At 35.7% G+C, this 27,802-nt stretch overlaps 1 protein-coding gene across 1 annotated transcript; it reads left to right on the top strand.

The window, feature by feature from the left end:
• On the top strand, positions 87-27,777 carry SLC30A9 (solute carrier family 30 member 9). The gene is made up of 18 exons (XM_021393900.1): positions 87-308; positions 1,941-2,117; positions 5,357-5,419; positions 8,294-8,393; positions 9,087-9,179; positions 9,581-9,663; positions 10,793-10,851; positions 11,936-12,003; positions 12,891-12,993; positions 14,554-14,609; positions 15,971-16,106; positions 16,508-16,547; positions 16,978-17,049; positions 17,525-17,632; positions 18,863-19,028; positions 20,874-21,003; positions 23,161-23,274; positions 24,698-27,777. Exons 1-18 carry the CDS (start codon positions 212-214, stop codon positions 24,740-24,742), a joined length of 1,710 nt encoding a protein of 569 aa, XP_021249575.1. The 5' UTR covers positions 87-211; the 3' UTR covers positions 24,743-27,777.

Genomic DNA, 27,802 nt, shown 5'->3' with positions numbered 1-27,802 from the left:
CGGCCCGTGAGTCAGCGGCGGCCGCCGGGCGCTCCCCGGCCCCGAGCTCGGCGCACATCCGGGTGTCGCGGCGCCGCCCACTGCCGGCTGCCGCCCGCGGTTGGGGGGGTACCGCGCTGCCGGGCCGGGCTTCTCCGATGCGCATCGCCGCCCGCTCCGCGGCCGCTGGCGTGCGGCGGGGAGCGGCCGCGCTCCGCCCGAGGTCGCCGCCATGATGCCGGCCCTGTCCGCCCCGCGGCGGGGCTGCCGCAGCCTGTACCGGTTGTACCTGCGGTGCCAGGCGGCCCCGCCGCGCCGCGCCTGCCACGGTGAGTACTCGGCCTGCCTGAGCGTCTGGGAGCGCTGCGTGACCCCGCGTGGGGCTGGGGATCGAAAAAGAGCGAGGTCAGGTGCTGCTGGGGCTGGGCTGGAGCTGCGGCCGGCCCCGAGTGCTTTAAAGGAAAGCGTTCCCGGGGCGGCTGCTATGCTAGCTGGATGTAGTGTGGCAAGTGTGCGTCTCCGAGCGCTTTGTCGGCCTGCCGCGCTGTCACCCGCAGCCCGTGGTGCGTGGTTTGTTTACAGTCATTCCAGAAAATGAAGTGCTGTCTAACAGGATGATACTGGTTTGCGAACCAAGGCCAGCCCTTCCCTTTGGGCCGCAGATTCCACAAAATTAAAATTCTGACCGGCTTTCATACTGTTACTTAGGGCTGAATTGCAACACAGGCTGCCTTCTGTTAGTGGCTGTGTTAGTGAAGCTTTAACGAATGGTGCGTACGTGCAGTAAGGAAGACCAGCATCTAAACATACTGACCAATTTCCAAGCACTCCGGTTTCACTGGAGCGTAGGCAGCAGCACTGCCAGTGTTACGTCACGTATTCACTGCAGTCTTTCAAAAGCTATAATCAGTAACATCACTGAGTTTTGTTTTCTGGGCTTTTGTATACTTGCGACGTCTAAGAGAGAATGAGAGCTTATTTGACGACTTTGGTGTTTTTTTTCTGTAAGATTCAAGTCAGTGCACACACAGCAATGCACATACTGAACAGGGTAAAAGTAAGAGTGAAGTTGTTGGTATATTCTTATGGAATACACGATTCTGTGAACCAGTCATTGCATTGGAAGGTGCATTATTCATGCATGATTAGTCATACTTCGCATGACCTGATTTACCAGCACTTCTTGAGTATTTTCATTCTGTAAAATTATTTATTCCTTCAATGCATTTTTTTTCCAAAGACACTGTTGTGCCCAGTGCACGCCAGGTTGGAGGAGCCGTATGCCCTTTCTGCTGCCTCAGCCAATCGTTTGCTAATGCAAGTGGTCTGAAGGCTGCCCTCCAGGGTGGCTTCTTACTTGGCTGTTTACATGTTTGTAATACTGTAGAATTGAAGATTTTTCTTCACTAAGGCTTTTTGTAAAACATCATGCACTTCTACAGGTAATTTTGTTAGCACACTGCTCTTCAGTTGAGCTATGTATGTAACACATTTTGTTAATTGGTAACATATGGTTTGTACAGAGTGTATACGTGGTGAAATGAAGTGACACCATTGGCTAGTAGTTTTGTAGTAGTCTGGTTTGTTCATGTACTAATAGTGTTTGTTTGTTTTTTTTTAATTTGTTTTTTAAGACTTTGAAGCAGTATGACTGGAACCAGGACTTAATGTATCAGTAAGCCAATCTTATAAAATAACTTAATATCTCTGCTCCAACTTCATCTAGAGATACTTATCAGAGTGTATAGGGGAAAACAAACATTAAACTGGAATTTAAAAGGAGTTTTTGAAGAGACGTGAGGAAATTGTGTTGTTCTTCTGTTTTGTGAATCCTAAGCACTGATAAAATACTCACAGATAAGTACTTCTAGGTTAATTTTCTATAACCTATGTTGGTGTTTCTGGATCATTTTCCTTTAGAAATCGTTGTCTGAAACATCATTTTTTCCTCCCTCTGTCAGGATGGCAAGCTTCATTGAAAAGCGGGAGCCTGTTTTGTGTCTTGCCATGCAATCGTCTGCCTGTGCAGCTGATGAGTCAAGTGAGAGTTTATACCTCCAATGGTCAGAAAAAAGATCTCGGATCAGAAGATAAAAATGTATCAACCCCTGAAGAAGCTGTGCGCAAAGCTGGAACAGGTAGTACTAGGCTGAAGTAAAGAGCATTTATATAAATGGAAAAAAAATTGTGTTTAACAACTGATACTTTTTTATTCCACTGTGATACTAGAGCTGCAGAATTCTAGTATTGGTTTCTTCTGGGCACATGCATGTAAGTTTCAAATACATAAACGGTAAGGAATGCTGAAATTTACTCCTTTATCCTTACAATATTTAAAGGATTTCGGTTTACAGTAATCAAATCTAAAATGAGGATATCAGCAGGGATTGGGTAACAAATGGAGTATGTCAGGTTTTTTTTGGCCACTTTGCTTGTTTCAATTCTTTCTGTACTATTGCAGGCTTGCTTTGTGAAATGGTTTAGTAATGAAGATTGGATGAGTGTAAATACTGAGCACTGGGACTTCTCCAGATCAGGGCATAGGTGGTTGGTGAAAGAAGGCTGAGCTGTTTCATCTGTTAGAGCTCTCTGGTCTTACAGTTGTCCCACCTGCAGCGTTCACATTAAACACTTGATGTAACAGACATACCTTGGCCTTGCTTGCTTTTGAGTCTTGTGCTAGTTAGGTACTTGAGAAATTCAGAACTCTCGTCCTTTCTCTGTCATAGCATCATATATGTAATGTTAGCAGGTATGAGTTCTTATTTTAGTAACTTGTAAACTCCTGAGGCTTTGCTGTGGTCTTGAAAAGCTAGTAAGCATAGTCTGCTAAAAGTATTACTTTTGTAATGCTTTGAACTATGGAAGTAGATGTTGCTCTAAGTGTAACAATTAGATATTGTTTCCAAAGTTTGTAATCAGATTTTAGAATAAGCTAATACTTCTCCCATTTATGTTTTTTGGAAAATCTTGATCTGAAGATGATTGCTAAAGGGTGAAAATCTTGCAAAAACATCTGCTCCAATACAGCAAAATGTCAGAGTCAGTGGTAGTTGTTGGTGTCTTCTGGGTTCTTAATATGCAGCTACTGGTGTTCTTGGAAGTCGGATGTGTGGAATTTAGTCCAACACTATTGCTTTTGTGATTGCTGTAAACTTATGTAATTGGTGACTTCTGTCCAAAGGAGTCTCCTGTACCTCTCTGACTGTGCTGACATTAATGATGTTCAGGCTTGTTTTGTTGCACAATTAGTTGCTCTCTTGTTCTGCAGGGGCTCAGATCAGTGAGCTGGTCCTGCTCACTGTCTCTGCAGTGATCTGGAGAAGAGACACTGTCCTTTGTGGCAGCATGGCCTTAAATCCTAGTAAGCCTTAAGGGTAGCTGCGCCATATGGCCACTGTGAGACTCACCTGTTGCTCTGAGTGCTGGTGAGTGCACATGAAACTGCCCCATAGAGATATCATGCGCACATGTTTTGCTTTGAAGTTTACTTTGGAATGCATATTGTTACATTCACATTTTATATAGGGGATGTTTTCTGGGGCCTAGTGGATAGAGCTTCTCTATGCATTATGGTTATGTTACCACTATTTGTTTTTAAAAAAGCATTGTTTTTGGATATAATTCTCTAAAGGTAGTGTACTATTTGTAATGATTGCCATAGTTCTCTAGTAACTTAAATGTTTAGCAAATAATGGAGCTTTCATTGACCTCAATTTCTTAACAGGAAAAGCATTTCCCAACTTTACCAATTAATAGGATAAAAAAGAAGAGAGAATGTATTCATTGTGAAAGTACTGCCATCATCAAGCTCTGCTTGTCTGCAAAACACTAGTTATGAATTGAAGTATTTGATGTATTTTTTTTCTTAGCTGATGTACTGTGATTTTTTTTTTTGTCCAGTCTGTAGGTCAAGGCTGTAAAGTGTAAGAGGGTAACTGATGTGGTTTCTGTGCTTAAGTGTTTTTTTTCCCCTGAAATTTTATGAATCAGTCTCTTGTTTGTGATGGTGAGGTGTGTTTAATGAGGTAAACACTTTCATGCAGAGTTACTGAAAGCTAGGGGATAACTGTCATACTTCAGTTTCTGATAAGCAATCTTAGCTGAAGCTTATAATGATTATTAATTTATCAGCTGCCTGCTGTTTTAAACCAGGTAGGAAAAGAATAGAAAGGAGCAGCGAAGGGGTTTTTGCTTTTGTTTTTAAGTCAAACAATAACTGATAGTGTCGGCTGTTCTAAGAATACCGTTTGTTTATGGTCCAACATTGTTTGTTGTGTAATAAGACTGGTTTCATAACTTTTTGTTTTTCTTACTCATAATATACAAAGTATAATCACATTACTTCTTAGTTGTTGTTAAGGCAATATCTAACTGCCTGATGAAAAGACAGTTTTGTAGACCAAGCTTTAAGAATATTTGACCTCTGCATAATTTGAGTATCATGTCAAGCTGGGAGTATCTCAGTGATTAATGCCAACCTCCTTGAAAAAACAGTTTTTTCTATTTTTTAAATTCCTTTCATTAAGATCAGTTTTAATTTTGTTAATGACTGTGAATGTGTGGCAAACTTCTAGTGTTAAGAGTGTTAGTACATGAAAGAGGGTGTACACAGCTTCAAGGTATTGCAATCATCAGATTATTGTTGTGAAAGCTATGTCAAGATGTTTGAGATAAAGATGCAGTATTTTTGTAAATTATCGTGTAGTACTTCTAACTTCCCTTTAAAAATTTCACTTAAATTACTGGAATTTATTTATTTCCATATAATAAGGTTCACTTCACCGTATTGTAAATTATATTTTATTGTCTTCTTCTAGAGTCATATCTTCAAACTTCTGAAAGTTTCTAAAATACTTTGCAGTAATATCGCTCCAATTTGTGACACAAAAGTTGTGGCTTTTAGTTTAAATATTATTTATTTTAATGAGCAAGTTCTTTCTGTAAGATAAAAAGGTTTCAGTCCCTTAAAATTGGACTGCAGGTTGATCAGCAGTTATAAACTGTATAGACGTTGTGTTTACTAGGCAATTTTAGTGCAAAATTTTAGACCCAAACTATAAGTACACTAATAAAATATTTTAAAAAAATCAGGATATATTCTCCTTACGTTACATGTTTGTGCTCTTTTTCAAGCTGGTAACAGGACACCGATCAGTACTACGTGAAATGTCTTTTGTTGTATTTAATGTTTTACTATTCACGCTTCATGTTTTGAGAGTTTTAAATGTTGAAAGTCCAGGGTTTTTTAAAAATTATCATTAGAGAAAGCAATATGAAGCTATATTCTTATGCTGACCAAACTCTTTACAAAATAAAAAAACCAACAACCCTAGGTGTTTCCACATTTGCAGTGAGCTTTATTTTTATTTTACAGGACGAGATACTGGCAATGCAGATCAAAAGCAGACTTTCCTTAAAGAGCCAATCCAAGTAAAAGGTAAAGAAATACTTCATGTATTGTAACTTTACTGCTATCAACTAGTGGTCAAAAAAAATTGTGTGTAGGGTAGGTGGTTTGTCCTCAATTGTATAAAAAATTGCGTGAATAGCATTTTAAACATACTTGTGTATCAGATTTGTTTGCTACCCAATTATTTGAAAATGACTCCTGAAAAAGTATAGGAGTATTACTTATAACTATTCTCTCTTCTATGAACTTTATTGTTTTAATTACTTCTTTCAAGCTAATGCATTTATCAGGGGAAAAACTGCCTTGTTTTCTCGCCTGTTATGACAATCTGTCCTCCTTGCATCTTTTTAGGCATGTCCATTCACCATTTCAGATTTAGTGCAGCTAAGCTGACTACTTGAAATACTTGATCTTCCCCTAGTCCTTATTCTAAGTCTTCCTCTGTTCCTTCTTATTGCAGAGTTAATCTAATCAGTGTGGTTTCTAAATATATTTTGACCACATGAACTGCCTAATCTGAGTCCCGTAGTGTTCATACTTGTGCTTGTAATAAATACAGACTTTTGTCTTTATATTGTTTAAAAACATAACTGGATAAAATAAGGGCATATCTTTCATTCATCATTTTAATTTATCATGCTTGATTTCACTCTATCTGTATTTTAAGTTTTTATTATGTTGTTGTGAGTTATGCTATAAACTCTCGGAAAAGAACTTGCTCAAAACAGGAATTTCTCTTTAAACTGTAAACTCATTTAAAATAAGTATCTCTGCAGAGAAGCTGACTGAGAACGCAATAAATTCTATCCACATTCCTTCCTGCCTTTCCCACATGTTTTAAAAAAAAAAAACATCAGATCACAGTGCTCCTCACTAGCAAGGCGAGGTCCTGTCTCCTGTGTGTGTTCTCCATACAGTTTTGTCTGCATTCCTGTGGGTCTGTTGTCACTTAGTGTATGTATGCAGGGAGAACACTTGAGGTAGACAAGGGAAATTAGATGCAGTGTGACTGTGGAATAATTTAAACACAGTGTATCTATATTGCAGCAGAAGGGGGCTTTGTGGAGGCCAACAAGCAAGGGTGTTAAAGATTTTGGTAATGTTAGTAAAGTGAAATTCTAGTCTTCAGTTACTGTTGTGACTTAGAAACTTACTGCTCCAAGGTAATATTTTCAAAGGAATACTAATCTTAAAAAATCTGTGCTATTTATAATGTTATATTTGTATAATCTTTTATTGGGCTTTATCCTTCTATTGGCAATACCAAGTTGATTTTTGTCACATTCATCATCCATTTTAGTAAGGTGTTTGAACTGGGGGTAGTGTTCTTGAGACAGAACCATGGTAGCATAGTGTTTTATTTTAGTGAAATGTACCTGTAGACTTTCTGCAAGATGTATTATTAAGTGTTTAGTAAAAAATAACTTGTGGATTTATCAAGGCTAGTACTTTGGATACATGTCCACATTCTAAATCGGGAAAGGAGAAAAGCATTCTTTCTGTTTTAAAAAGTATTCATCCAGTTTTAAACTTAGTGAGTGATGGACTGTTTTATGAAGTCTCTAGTTTCTTGTCATCTTTGCTCAGGTGCATCGTGTGATGAATATGATTACTCAGGTGCTTTAACAGAATTGTTTGAATTCAGACAGGATGACAAAGCAATGTTATCTGCAGTGTTAGTGAGCTGCTGAGTGTCAAGCGGTGTAGTTTGCCTTTAAGCTTTTGAAAGTCAGAAATAAGAATACAGAACTCTGGGATTCTTTTTCCTTAAAGTCATAGAATCATGGAATCCTTAGAGTTGGAAGGGACCTCTGAAGGCCATCTAGTCCAACTCCCCGGGGGGGAGTGAACAGGGACACCACAGCCAGATCAGGTTGCCCAGAGCCTTATCCAGCCTCACCTTGAAAGTCTCCAGTGACAGGGCATCAGCCACAACACAGGGCAACCTGTTCCAGTGCCTCCCCTTATCATTAAGTGCAATAACTTTCTGTAGATATTCTATGATTTAAGGAACAGTTTTAGACTAGCTATACAAAACATTGGCTGAGATGCTGTAATATACAAGAAATTCATATGTCTATAAATCTGCAAAGTTTAAATTGTTTGTTTGTTTTCAGATGAGTTCTTTAGTGTTATATCCTTCAGCAACTGTAACACTTCTTCTAACATGCCTAACATTTTAAAGAGAAACAAGTACATAATGACTTTCATTTGAAAATAAGACTAAGCTATGTACCTATAGACAAGCAGGAAATAAAGGTATACATTTAAAATTCCATTTATTTCTGAAATTATTATTTATTTCTGAATAGATGTGGTATTCTTTGTCATGCATAAAAATGGGATGTGATTGCATCTTCTAGTTGTGCAAAGAATTATAAAAAGTACATATGTTTATTTTTTTAGTAATGTCCAATATTAAAGATGTTAATTTTAAAGTAATAGTTGGTCAAAATGACATATGCAGCCAACTCAGAACAACAGAATTTGGAATCGTTAAGTGTTAGGGAAAAAAAGAAACAGAGTTCTTTGCTACCATTTCATTTGTCAGAACAAGGCTTTTCAAACTGCCACACTTGAATACTGTGTTAGCAGACAGACAGCATTTCTGACACTGAACTTGTTGCATACGTAGCTGACAGCGACAGTTAACTGAGTAGGATGTTTGAGAACACTGAACTACTCAAGTAGCACTTCTGGAGATAGAATGATCCTACTGCTACTTGCTTCCACAAGTGTGAACGTTCCTGTCTCTTCTTACATGTTTTATGCCTCACTGACAAGCAGTAGTTCTCAGATCTCCTCTTAATAGGTATCATAATTTGATATCAAATTGAATTACCTTTTCAATTTCTACTTCAGTCTCTGTGAGTGACTTACTTATCTCTTTCTGTTTTTAAGTGAAAGCAGTCCTCAAAAAAAGAGAGTATGGACCAAAATACACGCAGAACAACTTCATTACTGGAGTCAGAGCAATTAACGAGTTTTGTCTCAAATCCAGGTATGGTGGGTTTAGGTTGAAATGTAAATAGTGAATACTCTTGCTTCAGAAGTAATGTTGAATGATTCTAGAGTGACTCAGCAGCTTTTTCTGAATGCTTTTGCAGTGTATATAGTGCTAAGTGGCTAAAGTTAGCTCTTGTTTACTTAGTGTTACAGTGGATTAGGAATTTGAACTTAATTTGCATGTCTCTGTAGTGGCTTCTTAAATTAATTTACTTGTATTTATGTGACCATAAACTTGGCTGAGGAGTATCCACCTGTAGAGCAGCTAATCACTGGAAACTTCGTGTTATGTGAGGTCTGTAATTTGAAGAAAAATATAATCTTCTTCACTGCAACCTAATTCCAAAAGTAATGCCTCCTATTCATTTCCAAGGAAACTACAACAAAGAACAGAATAACACTGTTTGATAAGGGAATTCTCAGCTACAAAATACTATTTTTTTCAGCATAGTCACCACCATTTAGAGATATTAAGTTGTGAACCCTCTTATACAGCGCTTGTATACAGTCAATTCCATGCAAATAATTCACTGGAAATGTTTTATTACTTTGTCTTCAGTGTATAATATTTCATATTTTCATGGTGTGAATACATAATTTATACTTCTGACTGTGTAAATACACTTAGATCAAAATTTAGGATTAGAATAATACAACCTTCACTAAACTGTTTGTCCACTTTCCTTAGTGATTTAGATCAACTGCGGAAAATTAAGCGGCGAAGCCCCCACGATGATGTTGAGACTTTCACTGTGTACCTGAGATCAGATGTAGAGGCAAAGTAAGAGCATTTTTGTAAAGGAAATGTTTGGGTCATTTAAAATGGATTGTATGAAAGAGAGAGCTTTTAAAAGTAAAGTTTACAGTGTGAAAGGGCAATAATATTTTCCATTTTCTATTTGAATGCATTTTATTTCCTAATTTTTGTAACTGTAACCGAGTTTGTGGAGGCTGTGTTTCATGTGTCCAAAGGTGAAACACTTCTCCCCTGCAGCCTCTCTCCCAGTTTCTTGTTCTGCAGAGTAATACATGACTTCTTGTTGGAAGGAATGATGTGATGTTTTGTTTTTAGGAAAGTCATTTCTAACTTAGTGAAACTGAAAAATAGTTACAGGTCTTCTGTTTCATTGAGCATTACTTGCATAAATAGAACCACTGTTAAGGTACTTCTATTCTGCACAGGTCTCTTGAAGTTTGGGGTAGTCCAGAGGCTCTTGCTAGAGAAAGAAAACGACGTAAAGAGGCAGAGATCAAGTACAGAGAAAGTAAGTATAGAGTTTTCAAATAAGTTCAAGTAAACAACAAAGTATGATTGGAAATCCACTAGATGATCAATGTATTTCTTATTTCATTGAGAATGTACACATCTGAACTTACCAATCACTGAATAAGATTTTATAGCATAGTGTTAGTGTAACACATTACCATCTATATGGTTATAGTCTGTTGTATAAATCTACTGTCATACTTTGTTTTGGAGGGGACTTTTCATATTTGGATGATAAAAAAGGCTTTGGATTTTTCTTAGTGAGAATATTCAGAAGATGTAAATCTCATCTAAATCTTTATATCTTATCTTTACCCACTTATTTTTCTTCTGAAATGAGTTCTGTGCCCCTCTGCTTCAGAAGGGGGTAAAAACATGCTAAAATCATCTTTTTGCTTAAAATTATTGTCATCCTGATATTATCAATAGCAGCTATAGTTAAATCAGTATAGCTTGTAATGGATTTGGATCCATCTGGTCAGTTAAAATCGCAGGAGAGGTAATACCTCTTCAAAGTACGCACTCCAGTTATGCACTTCAAAATTAGAGTTGTTTTTTTATTTTTTTTAAATATTTTTATTGTTGAATCAATTTTGCCACTAGAGTACACCAGTGTTTACTTTGAAGTTAACGGACATCATTAGTGAGTGGAAAAAATACTGAAGTTAAGAGACTTGCAGTGAAACATCCTCTCTTCCTCCCCTTTGTGGCAAAAGGGATGAGGAGTGTAGAACCTCTGGATTCTGTTATGGAGAGTTAGGTTCATTTTTTGGTTGTTTGTTTTGGAGTTTTTTGCATTAAGAGGAAGGATAGTGAAAACAGCATACTTTGAATTTTTCCCTCTGTATGTGATCCTTTGTTGGTAGAAATGGTGACAATGTATGTGATCATAGCAGATTTTATTTGGCATTTTGTGTAAATACATAGTATTTATTTCTGATTAACAATATTGAGAGGGATTTTTCACAGAGATCCCTGTAGGAGATTTTAATTTGTTAGAACCATCTAGCTTTTGTTAGAACTTAGCTGCTATATGGGGGAAAAAAACAACAAAGCAACAAAACCTTAAATTTTTGAAACTGCTAGTAAAAGTAAAAAGTATTCATGATAACAATTTTGTGCTGCAGATTTATTTAGAAACCAAAGGCTATTGAAGGAATACAGGGAGTTCTTTGGAAATACTAAGGTAAGTGTTGTTTTAATGTTTTTGTCTAGAAAATTGTAATGAGATGTACTATGACAGATTTTGAAGGAAAAAAAAGGTTGTGAAACAGTTTTATAAACATAACTAACTGAATATTGAAAGATGTATTTGCACTATAACATTAGTATATATAGATATATCTCTGTAATGCAGCAGTAAATGAGTTGCCAGTTTAAATGAGTTCCAGCTCTGGCAGTGTTCAGTGATCAGTCCATCAGTAAGTTTTTTTTGTCAGTTGCCTTCTTGGTAACAAAATTGCATCTTTATTTGGATTCTACCTATAGTGTGGATATCCAGCCTTTTGGCTTGCTGGGGCCTCATATAAATGTATACTATAGTTAATGTATGTAAGTAACAAAACTTATAAAACATAAAACTAGTGGGATATTTGACCCTGTTTTTGTGAAACTAATGCCTCAATGCCTAGTTTGATGGAAGTAGGTGCAATTCTTGGTGAGTTCTCAAGGTGTTTGTCAGAGACTTCCGATGAAATATTAGTCTTCCCGTGCTTCATCCTTGATAATGATTGTTCACAAATGTATGTATTGTCAACAAGTGGGCTGTGAGTTGGACATGCCTGACCTGTTTATAAATGTGTAGTAAATACACTGTTAATTTAAAAAAATGTAATGGGTTTCTTAAGGAAAAAAAACAGCACACCAGTTTGTAGCTATGTGCCCTGCATTACTCTTGGCCTTTCTTCTTTGCTTAGTTAGACATATTCTTTAGATCCAGGTGCTCCATCATGGTAGACTGATTTCTTCATTTTACTGCTGAGCAGCCGGCTCCTGCTGTTATGGTTGTAGTGGCCCCTGGTGGAGGCTGGAGGCTCTGTTGGTTGTTTGTCTTTGTTATAGCCCTCCATTTGTAGTAATGTGGAAGACCTCACTGCTGTTCAGTGAACATTCAGTAATAAATTAATAATCTTCAAGGACTGCAGCTTCACTTTTTCAATACGAGGATGTTTTTGAATAATTTTTTTCAGTAGATACTTTAGGAGATGTTCAAGATTTGTCTATTTTGTTTTAGTAACTTGTTTTAATATTCACTTATTTCTTTTTTACAGCCACGCTCCAGTGCAGCAGCTATGTTTTTCAAGGGACCAGGGAAGGTGGTAATGGTAGCTATTTGCATGTAAGTTTAAAAAGGAAAAATTTTGCTTATGCAAAGATGAAAAATGTTGATTTTTACTATCCTGGAAAGGGGAATGTTCTGTGTACTGAAGATGAAGATGCCTGTGTCTCTGTAACTGAAGTTAATAGACTTGTTTATTTCTTGTTGGTGGGAAAGATGTTCAGTAAATACATTCATCAATATGTGGAGATAAGAAAGAAAGTATCTCTCTGATCAGAGAAGAGCAAATTTTTTTGAAAATGATTAAGTGATTTATTAAAGCTAAACTCAACGTTATGAAGGACATGCAGAGGCAGCCGTTTAAAGTTGTTCATTCTTGCTCCCTTGTGAAAGGAAGCTTTTAATCAGTATGTTTTAAACAGTCTTCCATAGGACTGCAGCAAATGATGTCATTTTCTGTTTCTGCTGTTATTCAGTACTGTGTGTTACGAGTTTGAGTGAAAGAAAATGAAACTAATAATCCTGTTTTAAAAGAAATGAACGTAGAGAATATCTGGCATCATACATGAAAATATGTGAAGTTTTCCTCAGTATGGCTAAATGGTGGCTACCATTTATATCTCGTAAGACCTGTACATTTGTAAAATATATTTTTAAATGAATTATTTCTTTACTAACACATTATTAATACAAAGGAGCAACATAGAAACTTATGGAAAAAATACTTTTTAAACAATTGTAGTTTTCTTTTGAAGCTACGTGCTTTTTCCTAGGGAAAAAAACACAAATTTCACTTGACTGAAAACTTTCCTCTGTCCTTTCTGGATGTTCCTCTAGTAAGTGGAATGTGGGAATGTGTGATTATACAGTGCTTCTAGTTTTGCTGAAAACATTAAAGACCAAATATCCTGATGTTTTTTTAGCTTATTTCTTCTCTTTATTTTCAGAAATGGGTTGAATTTTTTCTTTAAGCTACTTGCTTGGGTTTACACGGGTTCTGCAAGTATGTTTTCAGAAGCTATACATTCTTTAGCAGACACATGCAACCAGGTGAGTTTTTTTTATGCTGCTTCAATTAGCACTTGTAATTATTGTTTAAGAATGAAAGTAGATACTTAGAGTATTTTTATTCTTGAAAGCAATAATTCAGTGTACTAGTTAGTATTTAATCTAATGGCCATATCACTTAAAACATAATCTTATTATATATAGTTCTTATCAAATTGTAGGGAGATGAAGGCATATTTTGTCAGAAATGCACGTTACTTCGAAAACATTGCTATACCCAGGGCTCTTCCTGCTGTTCTGCAATCTGAGTGCAAAGTTGTTGCTACTCTGTTGCACGTTCACTTGTCAAATATAGTGATTGCTGCAGGCTTATCTGGCTGCTCTTTTATTCTTTACACTAATGTCTGTAACTTGGCAGAGAGTTTATAAACCAACCGTAGAGTAATTGACCTAGTCTAGAGGCCTTAAATGCAGAGTCTAGAGTTATCTGTGATTATAAATAAAACCTGTTTTAATATTTGGGCTAGTATTTCTGCTGAGATAATGTATATATACTACAAACAGTATTATTTTACCTCTCCCTCTCCCATGATTACTTCCATTCTTCTAAGCTGTTATTTTTTCATATAATTCATCGTTCCTACCTCAGTTGCAACTTATTTTCCCTTCAATTAACAGGATGAAAGTGCACTGAAAAAGTTTAAATGGGTTAAAGTGTTAGTCATGGACGCAAACATTAAGTCTGTCCTAGGACTTATTCCTCATCTTGTTTGTTGCCAGGCATATGCATAATGTAACTAGTCTTAGCCTTTGGAAGCAGTATCAGAACCAAATACCTGTAACTTAGGTTATGTGATCACCCCTCTCTGCCTTGATCCCTGCCCGTCCTGGACAAGAATGATATATTGGTCATCTTAATGCTATTGTGTGCATGTCCTCATATTTCAGCAATTAAATTTTAATTTCTGTTAATGTAAGAATGAGACAAGTCAGAATGTAAATTCTGAAAGTTTTTTTAGAAATAAGTTGAAGGAGGAGTTATAATAATTAGAACTGTATTCAGCTAGTTCACGGATCATCAGTGAGACTTGAAACAAAGCTGATGTACAAGTGTACCTCTTTATTATTTTATCTGAATGTTAGGTAGAAAAGCTTTAACTATCAGGTGTGGTGATAGAATGACAGAGTTTGCTTAGTCATCTCTTGGTAAAAGAATGCTGAGAGTTATGAAATTATTGCTTTCAAATTATATGCTATCACCGTAGTCTCTGTATAATCCCTCTTCAAGAGGGATCAATTTAAGTGGTTTTGTTTCCTGAAAAACTGTGTTCCTTCACATTGAAGCAGTGACAACACTTGTGATTACACGTGATATTCATTTCTAAAATCTCTTACGGTTATAATTAACATTTTTTTGGGGGGAGAAAAAGGGTTACATTTGGTTAATAGATATTAAGCATTATGCTTCAGCACTAATAAAACATGAAGAACAAAAGCAAATCAGCATGTTGCATTTACTTTTATTTCTCTTTCAAGTTCAGATGAAACAGAATATTACTAATATTTTCTTCAAGTAATATATTTTTATTTTGTCTTAAATAGGCATTGCTAGCTTTGGGCATCAGTCAGTCTGCAAGGACGCCTGACCCTAGTCATCCGTAAGCTTTTGGAGTAAATAATGGTTTCAGTAATCATATATAGGAGTAAGATTGGCTTTGTGCAGTTCTTATTTTTTTTTATACGTGCCATTTTTAAATCATTTCTGAATTGCTTCTTATTTTTAACATAGGGAAAAAAAAAGAAAAGAAAATGCATTTCTGCTAAATTGCAGGAGTTCTAGCTTCAGTGGCTTGATACATGTTATATTTAATGCTTTTTGTTGTGGTATGTGTTTTCATGGGTACTGTTTTAATTGGCTTTATTCCTTTCAAACTATTCTGAGCTTTTCTGCCTTTTCCAGTGGTTAGATTTATGTTGTCTTTATATTTTACTCACATGAATATTGAAATTTAAAATACAAACAAACAAAAAAACCCCACCAAACCCCAACAAAGTGCTTTTTTTTCAAGCAAGCTACTTATATTCAAGGAGAGGTGTTTGACTCAAACTACTGTTTGCTCTTATCTCAGTAACGGATTTTAGTGATATGTTCTTACAGCTTCATGAACATTAGAAGCTACGGTCTCCATGATTGGTTTCTTGGTCATGTCATGCTTTACTCTTTACATATTTGGTCAAATCATTCTTATTTTAAGCGATAGTTTAATATATGTCTGATTTACAGAATTACTTAAGTTTTACATCATTAGGAGCTTCAAGTAATTTGAAGAAATGGTTTAATCTTAACTTACTGGAAGGAGATGCCAAGAATATTTCAACAATCACATTTTTCACTTCTTCCTTGTTGGTGTTATGTACTACTGCTTTTTAAATGTCACTGAAGATGTGCATTCTTTGTAGTAGCAGTTAATATCAGAAAAAGAATAAAGGTACACTTTGATATTGCTTTACCTCTTCCCTCTGCTCATAAAGACTGCAAGCATTAAAGGTTTGCAGTTAGATGAAATACAAAGACATCACAAGTTTTCTTTCTTCCCTTTTTGTTAGCATTAAAAAATTGTGTAGACTAGCTGCCTTTAAGGTTAGAGATTTTGTTTAGAAGTAGCATTTCACTATAATGTAAAAGTGACACGAATAATTTCTTTACAATTGTTACCAAAAAACCCAACCCTTTCAGTCTCTGCCCAAGAGCTAGTACAACTAGTATAGTTTGTTTAAAAAGGAATAAGATAAATATATACGCTTGATGTCTTAGTATGTTCTTGATAACATTTTTTGAGTGCCGCCTTCTTTTTTTTTTTTTTTTGCTTGGGTTAGATTTGATTTAGCACCTGTATCTTAAATAAATGCACAGTTGTGGTAATGCAAGGCATGTAAAAGTCATGGAAAAAGCCTGTAGATATGTTTGCAGAGATGCTGTAACTTATTTTCCTAAATCACTTTCTTTGTTTGTATCCAGGTATGGTTTCACAAACATGCGCTATATTGCCTCCTTGATTAGTGGGGTGGGCATTTTCATGATGGGTGCAGGACTTTCTTGGTATCACGGGATCATGGGTTTACTCCACCCTCATCCTATAGAATCTCTTCTCTGGGTAAGCTAATCTTGTTTTGTTGTTATGTCTGTCTCAAGAATGACTTCTTGAGTCATTTTGAATCCCAGCACAGTTAACTGAAACCATCCTTAATGACCATGTTTTGAGGGGAAAAAAAAAGATCTTGTTAAACTGTAGCAGATGTTACAGGAAGATAGCTATTCTTTAAAGGCTGTGTCTGCCCTTCTCACCTCCCAAGATCCTTTTCTATTTTACAATATGTTGCATAATTCAAGTATTGTTGGTTGCTAGATCAGTTTTTTTTTTTTCTGCTTATGAACAGCTACATGGCAGGGTGGCTAATGGTGTTCTGGAATGCAGCATTAGGGTAGTCTGTGGTGAAGAGGTCGATACAACAATAACTGAGACTTCTTTTTCCATCCCTGTCCCACCCCATACAGGCATACTGCATTTTGGCAGGGTCATTGGTATCTGAAGGAGGTATGTAGCTCCAAGCAATATTTCTATTAAAGTATTTTTAATGCCTGAGACTATACTGTAAGTAATTACTTATACTTAGTCCTTACTTACGCAGCAGTAAAGTTTTGAACTCAGTTGGTGACAGTTGTTCTAAACAAAAGAACTGGAAAACTTTGCTTATCCATTTGTAATAAGAAGTTGAAAAACACATTATTTGAAAGTATATGTAGAATGCCTTTTTGGTATTTGACTATCCATATAGATTCATTAATGGTTTGTATGAGGAGATGTGTGTAGAAAAGGATACTTTCTGCTTTGTCAAAGAACCGATAAATAGTCAGAGCTTTCTTGATGATCTATTGTGACAATACAAAGAGAAGTCCCCCCTTTTCAAAATGAAAACTTTTTTTGCCTCTAACTTTTTTCAGCAACTACTTTGGTCTTGTTTCAGCTACTCTTCTTGTTGCTATAAATGAAATTCGCAGAAGTGCTCGAGCCAAAGGCCTGTCATTTTATCAATATGGTATGTGTCGTTATAGCAGTAAGGTATGTGATGATTTAAAACAGAATCTGTTTGCACAATTATAGAAAGAATTTTGTCTTTTCGCTTACCCTTGCTTTATTGGTTTATGTTTTGTATTCTAGTAACAAAGACATTTTACAAATTAGATGGTAACCTGTTGATTTAAGTAGCAGTACTTAAATACTTCTACTGAAATACTTGCATTTTTTGATAAATGCTGCTTTACGCTTTTCATCTTATAATGAATATATAATATATTACATTATGTCCACAATTGCTTCCATGATATGCACTGGGCTTGTTCTCTTGATTTATGAATGCTTTGTGAAAGCATATAGAATTCACAGCTTACAACTATATAGACATGGAAAGTTTTTTGTCTAATTTGATAGTGTTAATATGGTTCATAGAGTACTATGCAGAATGTAGTAAAGCTAAGATTTCCGAAGCAATCTAATTTTTTTTGTATATGCAGTTGTGCAGAGTCGTGATCCTAGTACCAATGTAGTGTTACTGGAAGATGCTGCAGCAGTTCTGAGTGTGGCTGTAGCTGCAACCTGTATGGGTCTGACTTCTTTAACAGGTAAAATTTTGCCTCAAGATGAGGCAAGCTGAATGTGAATTTCTTCCTGTGCATTATATGAACACAGAGTATTTGGCTTGTATTGGTTGACTTAAATATAGCTCTGCTCTTCTCTGATCCTTGCACTGTGTGGGCTTTTGGAGGTTTATGCTGTTCTCTGACCTGATTACCAGTAATTTGAATTAAAAGCATTTTTTTTTAAAAATTGTTTTTCCTTATGTTTATTATTAAAGAGATTAAGCTTGAAAAAGTACTTGTCCATGAATGGATCTAACTTTCTTTTGAGCTGTTTTCTTGGACAAGCTCAGATATTTCAAAAATATGCTTGTTATAGTCACATATTTAAATTACATATTCTGCATAAGTAGAGCTTCCTTAATCAGTGGTATTCGGCTCCATGTGCATGTGGGGGGGATTTAAGGAAGCAGTTCTTTCCTTCCTTTTGATATGTAATGGTCTTAGTATTATATTTTGATTTGAATAAGTGTTCTTGAGCAATGTGGCAAACCCAAATTGTACATGATCTGTATAGCAGCTGGTTCAAAATCTATCTTTGCACAGTCAGAATTTATAGAGGGAAGATGATTTATTGGCCCCTTTTTAAGGTTTTGACTTTTTAAAAAGTTGTTTAAAGTATGTACAACAACTTTGTGTTTGTGGCTTTTAATGAATTAGTTGCAAGTTAAATTTTTTAATGTAGAAGTCATTGTTTTAAATTCCAGCTCTAATTTCTTTCGTAAAGCTAAAGCACAATACTATTTCTACCAATTTAAATATCAGGGAATACACGTTTAATGTCCATTATCTGGACACCAAATCTGTTTTATTTTCCATCAAAATGATAGCTGTATAGTTAACTTCATAAAACAGTGCTGCTTTACTGATAAAAGAACAAAGATGTTTGGTTGTGCTATTACCTTTGTTTAAATGTATAAACTTAAATCTATACCCAGAAACCCAAATAACTGAGAAGTGTACTCATTTGTCAGCATTGCAGTAGAAAGGAATTTATGCTGTTTTCTGTCTGAGGGAGAGGAGGGACTTGAGACTTATGATAACTTTTTTTCTTCCAACTTCCTCTTGTTGATTGGTAGTGAAGAACTGCTAATGCCTGAGACAAAACAAAAAACCACACTCGAACGAACTATGTACTCCTTTCAATGTGAAATCTGAATTATCTGATACGTTTTAGAAATGCACCATGAAACTAATTTGAGATGTCTTGTTTAGGAAACCCATACTATGACAGTGTGGGGTCTCTAGGCGTTGGAACTTTGCTAGGAACTGTGTCAGCATTTCTAATCTACACTAACACTGAAGCCCTGCTGGGACGATCTATTCAACCTGAACAACTGCAGCGACTTACTGAGTTACTGGAAAGTGACCCTGTAGTAAGGTGAGAATCTTTACAACTCAAAAATTCTACTGATCAGCAAAAAGCAGGAAGATAACATCTGGGAAAAATCATCTGTGCGCTTAAAAGTCTTCTTGTTTTAAGGTGGAATCTTCTGTACTGGGATCTTAGTATGTTAATTGTTACTAACTTCTGTGCTAAAAATTTTTATAGGTGAATGCCCCTACCTCTTATATGCTCCACAGCTGAAAGGAAATTGCATGTGAATACCAACAGCTACGTTAATTATCAGAATTGTCACGTGGCTTAATTGAGAAGGCCATGACAAATTTAGAAGTAACTTCAAATATGTGAAATACTAGCACAGACATGATGCTGCAACGTTGCTTTTATAGCTTATAAGACTTAAATGTTTTAATTCTATGTTACTGTTAATATTCAGTCTCTGGAGTTCAGTAGCAGCTGCCACTGAAGTGCTGCAGTAATGCTATGGTATAATAGATTCTGCACGTTGGATGCTTATGGAATGAACGCAATGCTAATTTCTCTTCCTTTGGAAATTTGCAATTGGAAATAACAAACTTAAGGCTTGTTGTAATTCTGAAGTCTTGTATAAATGCTTTTTAAGGAGCTATTTTGGATTACTTCAACCCTATTAGCCTTAATTTAGAAGCGAAACGCTTCTGGTTTTCTTCTCAATCTTTAGTTGTGAATAGATTTCTGAGAAAATCAGCTACAGTATTTTAGGGTTCTTATTTATCTGTAGTCAGTCCTGCGGTCTGAAGGAAAACAAAAACAAGACCATTAGTGGCATTCGACTATTCCTGTGTTAAAGTCTAGTATCATCAGGAATGCTTCAGAAATGTCTGAACAAAGAATTTCAAAAATTTGAAACTTCTGGTATTCGTGTCCTGTATTTTAGTCTCTGCTTTTGTCTGGCCCGGATGGAAAAAATGGGGAAACTTGCTCTGCAGTGACAATTTTAAGTTCTACTTGTTTTTGAGGATAAAGTACATTTTTGTTAATGTAACTAGGGAAATAAAGGTAAAATAGTTTTGTTATTATTACTTTAAAGTATTCCACTGTTGAAATGAACCACAGTATGTCTAGGTCTAAAGTTTATTTGTATCCTATCTCTGAAAAATACAGGGCTTTTTGTTTATTACTTCTATTTGTGCATCGTCGAACTTGTGTAACAAATGTGAGTAAAACTATAGAATAAAAAAATCAGAAGCATTCAGATGTCCAAAATATTGCAGCATTCATCTTGAAACATCTGTTAGAGACCTTTGAATAAATAAATAAACGTTATCATCAGTTACAACCAGCCGTACTGTGATTAGTCACGCTCAGTTATTCAGTACAATCAAAAATGAGTTCCAAACACAACATCCATGGCTTTTTCATGTGTTAAATGTAACCTGGAATAGAAAATTCTTACAAATTGTGCAGTTAGCAAGGAAAGGGCGCTTCTGTAATTGCAACAAGTCCTTCCAACGACTGGCACAAATCAGCTAAAAATTGAGGGTACTTAAAGTATTTTAAACATCTGCATGCACATGTTTTCCGTTCCAGAATAAATTATGTTTTAGAGTGGAGGAAAGCACAAAACCTTCCGTGCAGCAGCAAATAAGTTGAACTTAAAAGCTAAAAGCTTTTTTTTTTTAAATTCTTTTTTAAATACCACAAATCTAGTTCTAAATCTACCACGCTTCCTGGAGTCTGTCTTTTATTGCAGCCAGCCCTTTAATAGATGGGGATACTTGTGTTGATGTAGCAGGTACCTGTGGAAGCGATATAACTAGTTAAATATAAATCAGTATTTAATGGAAATGCGTGATGACAAAATGATTTTGATAATTTCAAATTTAACAATTATTGTTTCAGAGCAATTCATGATGTTAAAGCCACAGACATGGGAATGAGCAAAGTGAGATTCAAGGCAGAAGTAGACTTTGATGGACGGGTTGTTACACGTTCTTACCTGGAAAAACAAGACATTGAACAGCTGCTACAAGTACGTTTAAACAAAGTGATTTTGTTACTTCCAGCATTTGATTTTGCTTTCCAGCTTCAAGTATACTTAAAAGTTTTTCAAGTAGATGAGACGTTAAAATGACTTCTTGGTTTTGAAGGTTTGCAGATGTCGTTACTTTGTGTTAGTGTATCTGTAGGCAGAACCGTAATAACCTGCTGAAACAGACCCATTTCTGGGCTTATTCTTACATCAGCTTAGAAAAATGCAGATCTGTCTAAAATCATTCTGGTGAGAATACAGCTCACCATATAAATGTTTATTAAATTACAAGAACTTGAGTCAAATCTAGAAGCCTGTCGCCTAAGAATAAGCATATTTTTTTGGCACAGGTATTTGCCTTGGGTGCTAAAGATGCAGAGTGGCAGTTTACATGTCCTGCCTTTCAGGCTAGGCTTGAATATGGATTGTTTGTGTCACATGATTCAGCATTTTGACAGCATTCGCATTCATCAATTAACCATCCTTGATGCCTCTGATTCTAGTGTTCAGAGAAGCTTTTTTTAAATCCCTCTCTTCAGTATTGAAATGCAAAACCCCTCTGAGCTGAATTTTGCATGGTAAAGCTATGAAGTCTGAAGTAAAGAATATCTAAACCAGAAGGAGAATTTTAAGTAGGCAAAATCCTTTGCTTACGCGTCTGTTTTCACCAGTAACTATTTCTTATGTGCATTTGCTTGTGTAGCTATCAGATTTTTCTCTGTTATCCTTTTCAAAATGAAAATTCGATGTCTGCATTTTATGTCTGTCCACTGAAGATGACTTAGCAGTTACCTGAGTTTACATGTAATTACTGCAAGTCTTTAAGCCATTAGTCCATGTTTCTATTTTTAAAATGTACCACCCTTTAATAACAATAAAAAGTGTGTATATTTGTATGTGTGTGCATATACAGTGAGAGAGCGATAAGTAATCTGTTCATATATTGGATTTCAATTTAATATATTTTTTTGAAGGAAGAGTGCTATCAGATTTGTGCAACAGGGAATGCAGGTTTGCTTGATTTTTATATTGCCAAGTCTGAATTCCTTTGTTTTGCTCTCACAGCTGTTCTGTAGTACCCTTGTGTCAGCTGTGAAAACATCATTACAGCATAGACACTTCCAGCAGGACTCAGTCATCCATAGTCAAGGGCAGACATAACGCTTGCCTTTTTATCTGTGTTTCTATAAATTACTAGCTTATCCTGTATTGGTATCAACACTGCTCATTCTGAAGTTGTAAAATTTATCAGTTGAAGTGCTGTCATTCAGATTAATCTCACCTCTTTCGCTTTTTAGACTTGCCCTTGTCATAGCCCAACATCAGTGGGATTGGGGGATATTTTTTAAGCTTATTCTGGTACATTATTAGTCTCTTCTGTCCCATTACTCTAAAACTGAAAACAAAGCTGTTGTTTTGTAGTCGTATACACATGATGAATTGGCTATCGTACTGAGTCTTACCAATCACCTATTTGTCCTATGTTGCAACTGTATCATCTACTCTATGGCTGAGATACTAGAGGACAAATGGCTTCTAGTCAGCTTGGTTCTTGGGTGTAGGAGCTCTGAGGAAATCAAGAGTGTAACATCCAGTGTTCCTTAATCATATTGTTTCACTTTGTTGTACACTTATCTCCTGGTCTTAGTTTTTATCAGCTGTCTTTGAGTTTTTTTTCATATTATTGAGGAGCAGTATTTACAGCAGCTTTCACAGTAATCGTGGGATTTAAGATGAGTTGGTAATGTGATTCCCAGGCTAAGCAGTGTATGGATAAGCAGGAATGCATGAAAGTGATGAAAAAATACGGTATCCTGCTCTGCCCTGTGATCAAATGATACCCTGGAAACTTCTAAAAAAAACCAAATGAAATTCTCTAGACTTAGCTTGCAAATAAAGAAGGAAAAGAAAACTGTATGTCAAATGGAGGTGTAATGATGAGGCAGCTATTTGCATCAAGTAGATATACTTCTGTGCCTTTGATATGTCAGAGTAGATGATGTTTTCAAAGGAAATGGCAAAGGTGGAAAGCTTTTTTCTTTTTTTTCCATTTCCATTCCTATTAAATACGTCAGAACCATCTGGAGGATTATTTCTAACACCATCACCACCACCACCCACCCTTTACTCAACCTCTTAAATTTGATTTCTTGCAAGGAAATTCAGCAAGTGAAAACCCTCGAAGAATTAGAGGCGTTCATGCTTAAGCATGGTGAGAATATCATTGACACACTGGGAGCTGAAGTCGACAGACTTGAGAAGGACTTAAAGGTAAAATCTAGGTGTTTAATAGGGAATGTATATTCTGATATATTTTAAACAGTATCACTGCTTATACTTCTTGGGATTGTTTATGTAAATGCAAGAGAGGAGAAGAGGTGGTTGATTTTAATGCCAGCTCTCTTTGCTGTAGTTTCACTGAGTTCTGAACAGCAGCAAACCCTTCCTTTGATTTGTTTGTTTTGCATTTCAGTCAGTTTTATTTAGAGAACACATTTCATAAAATAAGAACTGTGCCCCTGTAAATGCCAGAGTATACTTACAATGTCAGGTTATTTACAGGCAATTAATTTTGTTTTGGTTGTAAAGAAGCAAACTTCATTTTTTTTTTTTTTTAAATCTGGTTCTGTTGAAACTGATATCCCTGTGTGGTGAGGGCTCTAATTACTCAACGTATTCTGCTCATTTGGAAACCATACAGTACTAGCTGCTTTTATAGGCCTGTCATAAGTTTCTCATCATTACAACATTTTTTTTTAAATTCTAAGATTTAAATATATTTCAGTTTATGTAACAAAAGATTGTTGCCATGTTAAAGTTTCTACTTATTTTGTGGTGGTTAATTTTACCTTTTCTGGCACAAATATAGAACTGTATGTATACTGATTGCCAGACATCCAGTAGTGTTATCACCATCTTTTCCCTTAATCTGGAGATTCTGCTCAAGAGCACATCTATCCTTGTCTATTATTTTTTATTAATATTCTAGTTTTAGTTTATATCCTTGGAGTGGTACCATTTATAAATCAAAATATTTTGGGGATGTAATTGCACCAGCAGATCCAGTTCTTCATGGCTTTTAAACCGCAGGCTCATGACTAATTATTTTATAAACGTGAATACTGGGATTGGGTATAGTTGGGGATTTCAGTCAGATTCACCTGGCTTTGAAGTCCTGACTTTCAGTATACCTATCATGGATTATACAACCCACGCAATACAATATACAATACTGGAAAATGTGTATGTCTTAATAGAAATAGTGTTTTGAATCTTTATAAATAGCTTTGATGACATATGACACATTATTTCAGCAGTTATCCATTGTTCCAGAAATTACTTGTTATATGCAAGTATATCATATTAAGTATGTTATATTTGGGCAGTTTTTCATATAAAAACTAATTACCTTTTAAAAATCATAATAGCTCTTTCATACTTTATAAGGCATGAGCTAATTCAGCTGTGAAGTTAAAAAGTATTTGTCAAATAGAAAGATGACTTAGTCTTCAGAATAGCTCCCTGTAACGGCTATATTTGTTGAACCTACTCTTCATTTAAAAATTGTTGATGTTACCAGAAAAAGGAATTTGTTATCCAGTTGCTAACACCATACTACAAATCAATTATTTGTATCCAGGTGTGAAAATGTTGAATATTTTCAGTAAAAATGTAATTCTTTTTTTAATTTCAGCAACGAAATCCTGATGTTCGTCATGTGGATTTGGAAATACTATAGACTTGGCAGAAGAAATCTTTAGGTTTATAGCAATTTGGGAAGAAGTCATGTAAATGGCTGAAAAGCTTCTGAAATGTCAATGACCTCAGCAGCATACCTCGCTTTAGCTTGCAGGCTTCCCGGACTGTTAGCTTCTTAGGTCTGCTTCTTGTTCTGGAAGAGCATTAGACTTGCAGTCAAAAATTTCCGTGACAAATCCGCTTGAAAAGCTACTTGACTTAAATTCTGCTGGAGAATCTATTTACTGCAATTCAGAACTTCAGACCTGAAGTTTGGATAGGCAAACGTAACTGCCTGACGACATGCAGCACACTTAGTTTTTCCATTTGTGTCCCTTTGCAGTCAGTTTGCACTTCTTTAGTTTCTTTCAAGATATCATTAAAGGTTCTTGGGAGATATTAAGATTAGCTAGGATGAGTTTGTTCCAGTGGAACCTGCCAACCGTAAACTAATTGTTATATTTCAGCTGTGTGATTGTTTCACAGTTTTTCTTTTCTATGAGAAATTCTTTCAAACAGGCCCTGGCCTTCTCTCAAGTACTGTGACCTGGAAACCTTTTTGCCACCATTGCAATTACCAACAGCACTTCAGAAAAAAAAAAGTCAAGTTTTTCTCCTTGGTGGAGTCAGCTGCACATGGTTAGCCAGAGGATGCTGGGTTACTGTGAAGAAAAAAAAGAAACGTAGTGGTTTCCATGAATTTCCTCTGTTTAAATTCTTTTCTTTTTCCCCCCACTTCTATTTTCCTTTTTGTAAATATCTTCAGATGTAATTTGGGAGACGCTTGTGGTAGTGTTTATTGGAAGTTACTTGGCATTTTTGGCTTTTTATACTTTTAATAAGCAGTATTGCCAAAAATGGTAATTGCTGGAAGATGTAAAAAATGTATTTGGAAGTAATAATAGTTAAAATGTATTAGAAATATTTATAATTAAACACTTCAATACATTGTATTTTTTATTTATTTACTTAAAGGTATTTTACATTATCTGAATTCTAAACTACTTAACTTTGTGTTTTTTAAGAATTGCCCATGCTTGTCTGGGAAAGTAAAATAATTATACCAGTGGTCCTCAACAGTCATGAGATAAGTGCCTAGACTTCATAACTTTGAAATCTGCAACTCTAGCACTATACAAAATCAGCTTAAAGGCTTTCTGCAGTGGGCACCCAAGTCATACCAGATTCTTCAAGAACCAGTTGTTTAATAGAGGCTGTGATAATGCAAATCGAAATTTAAGTGAAATAACTATATATAAATAACTGAGGAAAATCCTTTAAGCACTTTAAAATATTTCAGCAAAATGAGAATTCCTTGTGGGTGAGAGGTGGTGTTAAGAGCCTCCTACTGATTCTGTTACTGAGCAGTGACTCTCTGAGAGGAGAGAGGCTGATAGGAAACAGGTCCTCAAAAATCAATTTATTAAGATTAAGCTACAAGCATTGCAGTAAAGAATAATTGTGGAGACCAATAAGTCCAGATATGACTAAAGGCTTTTAACTTTTTTCATATTAAATACCAGTGAATTAGAAGAATTTAAAATGGCATACCTTTTTACAACCGAGAAGCACTTTGTTTGCTGGTCATTTTACATAGAACAACATTCCAGAGCTTATTTAAAGATGAGGCTTCACAGACAGTAGTTGTGGGCAAAAGGTGTCAAGTATCCCTGTCCATAATTCCACTTCATCAGTGGCTTCTTTATAGCATATTAACTAACTTGTTATGGCTAATCCAGAAGGCACCTGTTTTCTCCCATTGTAGAAAACATTAGTATATTTAAGCCTGATGATTTGAAATATATTTAGTGAAAGATTTTAAAGGTAATTCTGCAAATGTATTGTATCAAGTAAATACTTACTTTAGCATATTATAAATCATTTAACTTTCTCCTCACTCTATGGTGTGAACTTCATCTCAACTCATTATGCACTCTGCTGATGTTAGTCTTATTTATGAAGAGCACTGGAATCAGATAAATGCATAACCTCTTTCCTACTTCCTAGAATATCTCTATGGATTTTGAATTTGAATAAACACTTAAATTGTTATTCCAGAAATGTTGAAAACCTGAAGAGGACTAAACCTGGGAAAATCTTACTGTGGAGAAGTTATGGGAGGCAGTCAAGGTGATGCAAATGATTTCTATGCTGGCATCACTGATGCCAGTGGAATAGAAATGTTATTGTCTGCCACTTTGTTACAGAAATTTCACTAACTTAGTAAACATTACCTAGATACTGAACTATTCCAATATCTTCTTGAAGAGGAGGCATGAGCTTCTACTCCTATGGTACATCTGCTCCAACAGCTTGTACAAATGTTTTCTTATTCATCAGAGATGTAATTGATATGAGTTTAACTTAATTTCTGTATCTGAGTCAGAAGCATACCCATTTATGCACCTTTTGTTTGCACTGCAAGAGAAATATACGTCTTTCTCTCCCAGTTGTATTATTGAATACTTGAACACAATGTGTTGAATTAAAGAACCTATAACTTGAATGGTTCGGATAGATAGTAGTTGTAGTATAAGGATCTATTTCCATTTTTTAATAGAATCTGGATGGTGGTGTACCACAAAAACACAGAGGTTTTGGCAGTTTCTTATAAGCTTATGTATCTTGTAGTTGGGTGAAAACAATTCATTGAGCTTGTCAGATTGGAAAGGTAAGATAATTTCAAGTTGTTATGTTCATATTTATGATGATTTGAGTTTGTTTTTAAATGTTCTGCTGTTTTTACTGCTTGAAGAAAAAAGTTTGAGGTATGTGGGTCCAGTACTTAATTTATTTCCTTTTGTTTCGTATTCTGGTAGAAAATGTTTTAATAATCTGTTTACATGATGGAATCCTCAGAATTGAAGAAAACTTCTAAAGCGTGGAGGAGTGAACTTCTTTGTTGTTGTCAGAAATACAATTACATGATGACTCTTTCACATGGGTTTTAAGGAGTACTTAAGGAGTGGGGATTTAGCTAACAACAAAGTGATAGTCTAGGATTTTTGTCAATAAAAGTTTAGTCTTTCAAAATAATTTTGTTGATTGGCTTTACAGGTTG

Source organism: Numida meleagris, chromosome 4 (assembly GCF_002078875.1).
Source record: "Numida meleagris isolate 19003 breed g44 Domestic line chromosome 4, NumMel1.0, whole genome shotgun sequence".
NCBI lineage: Eukaryota > Metazoa > Chordata > Aves > Galliformes > Numididae > Numida > Numida meleagris.
Note: the sequence above shows the minus strand (reverse complement) of the source record. Positions and strands in the feature narration are given on the sequence as shown.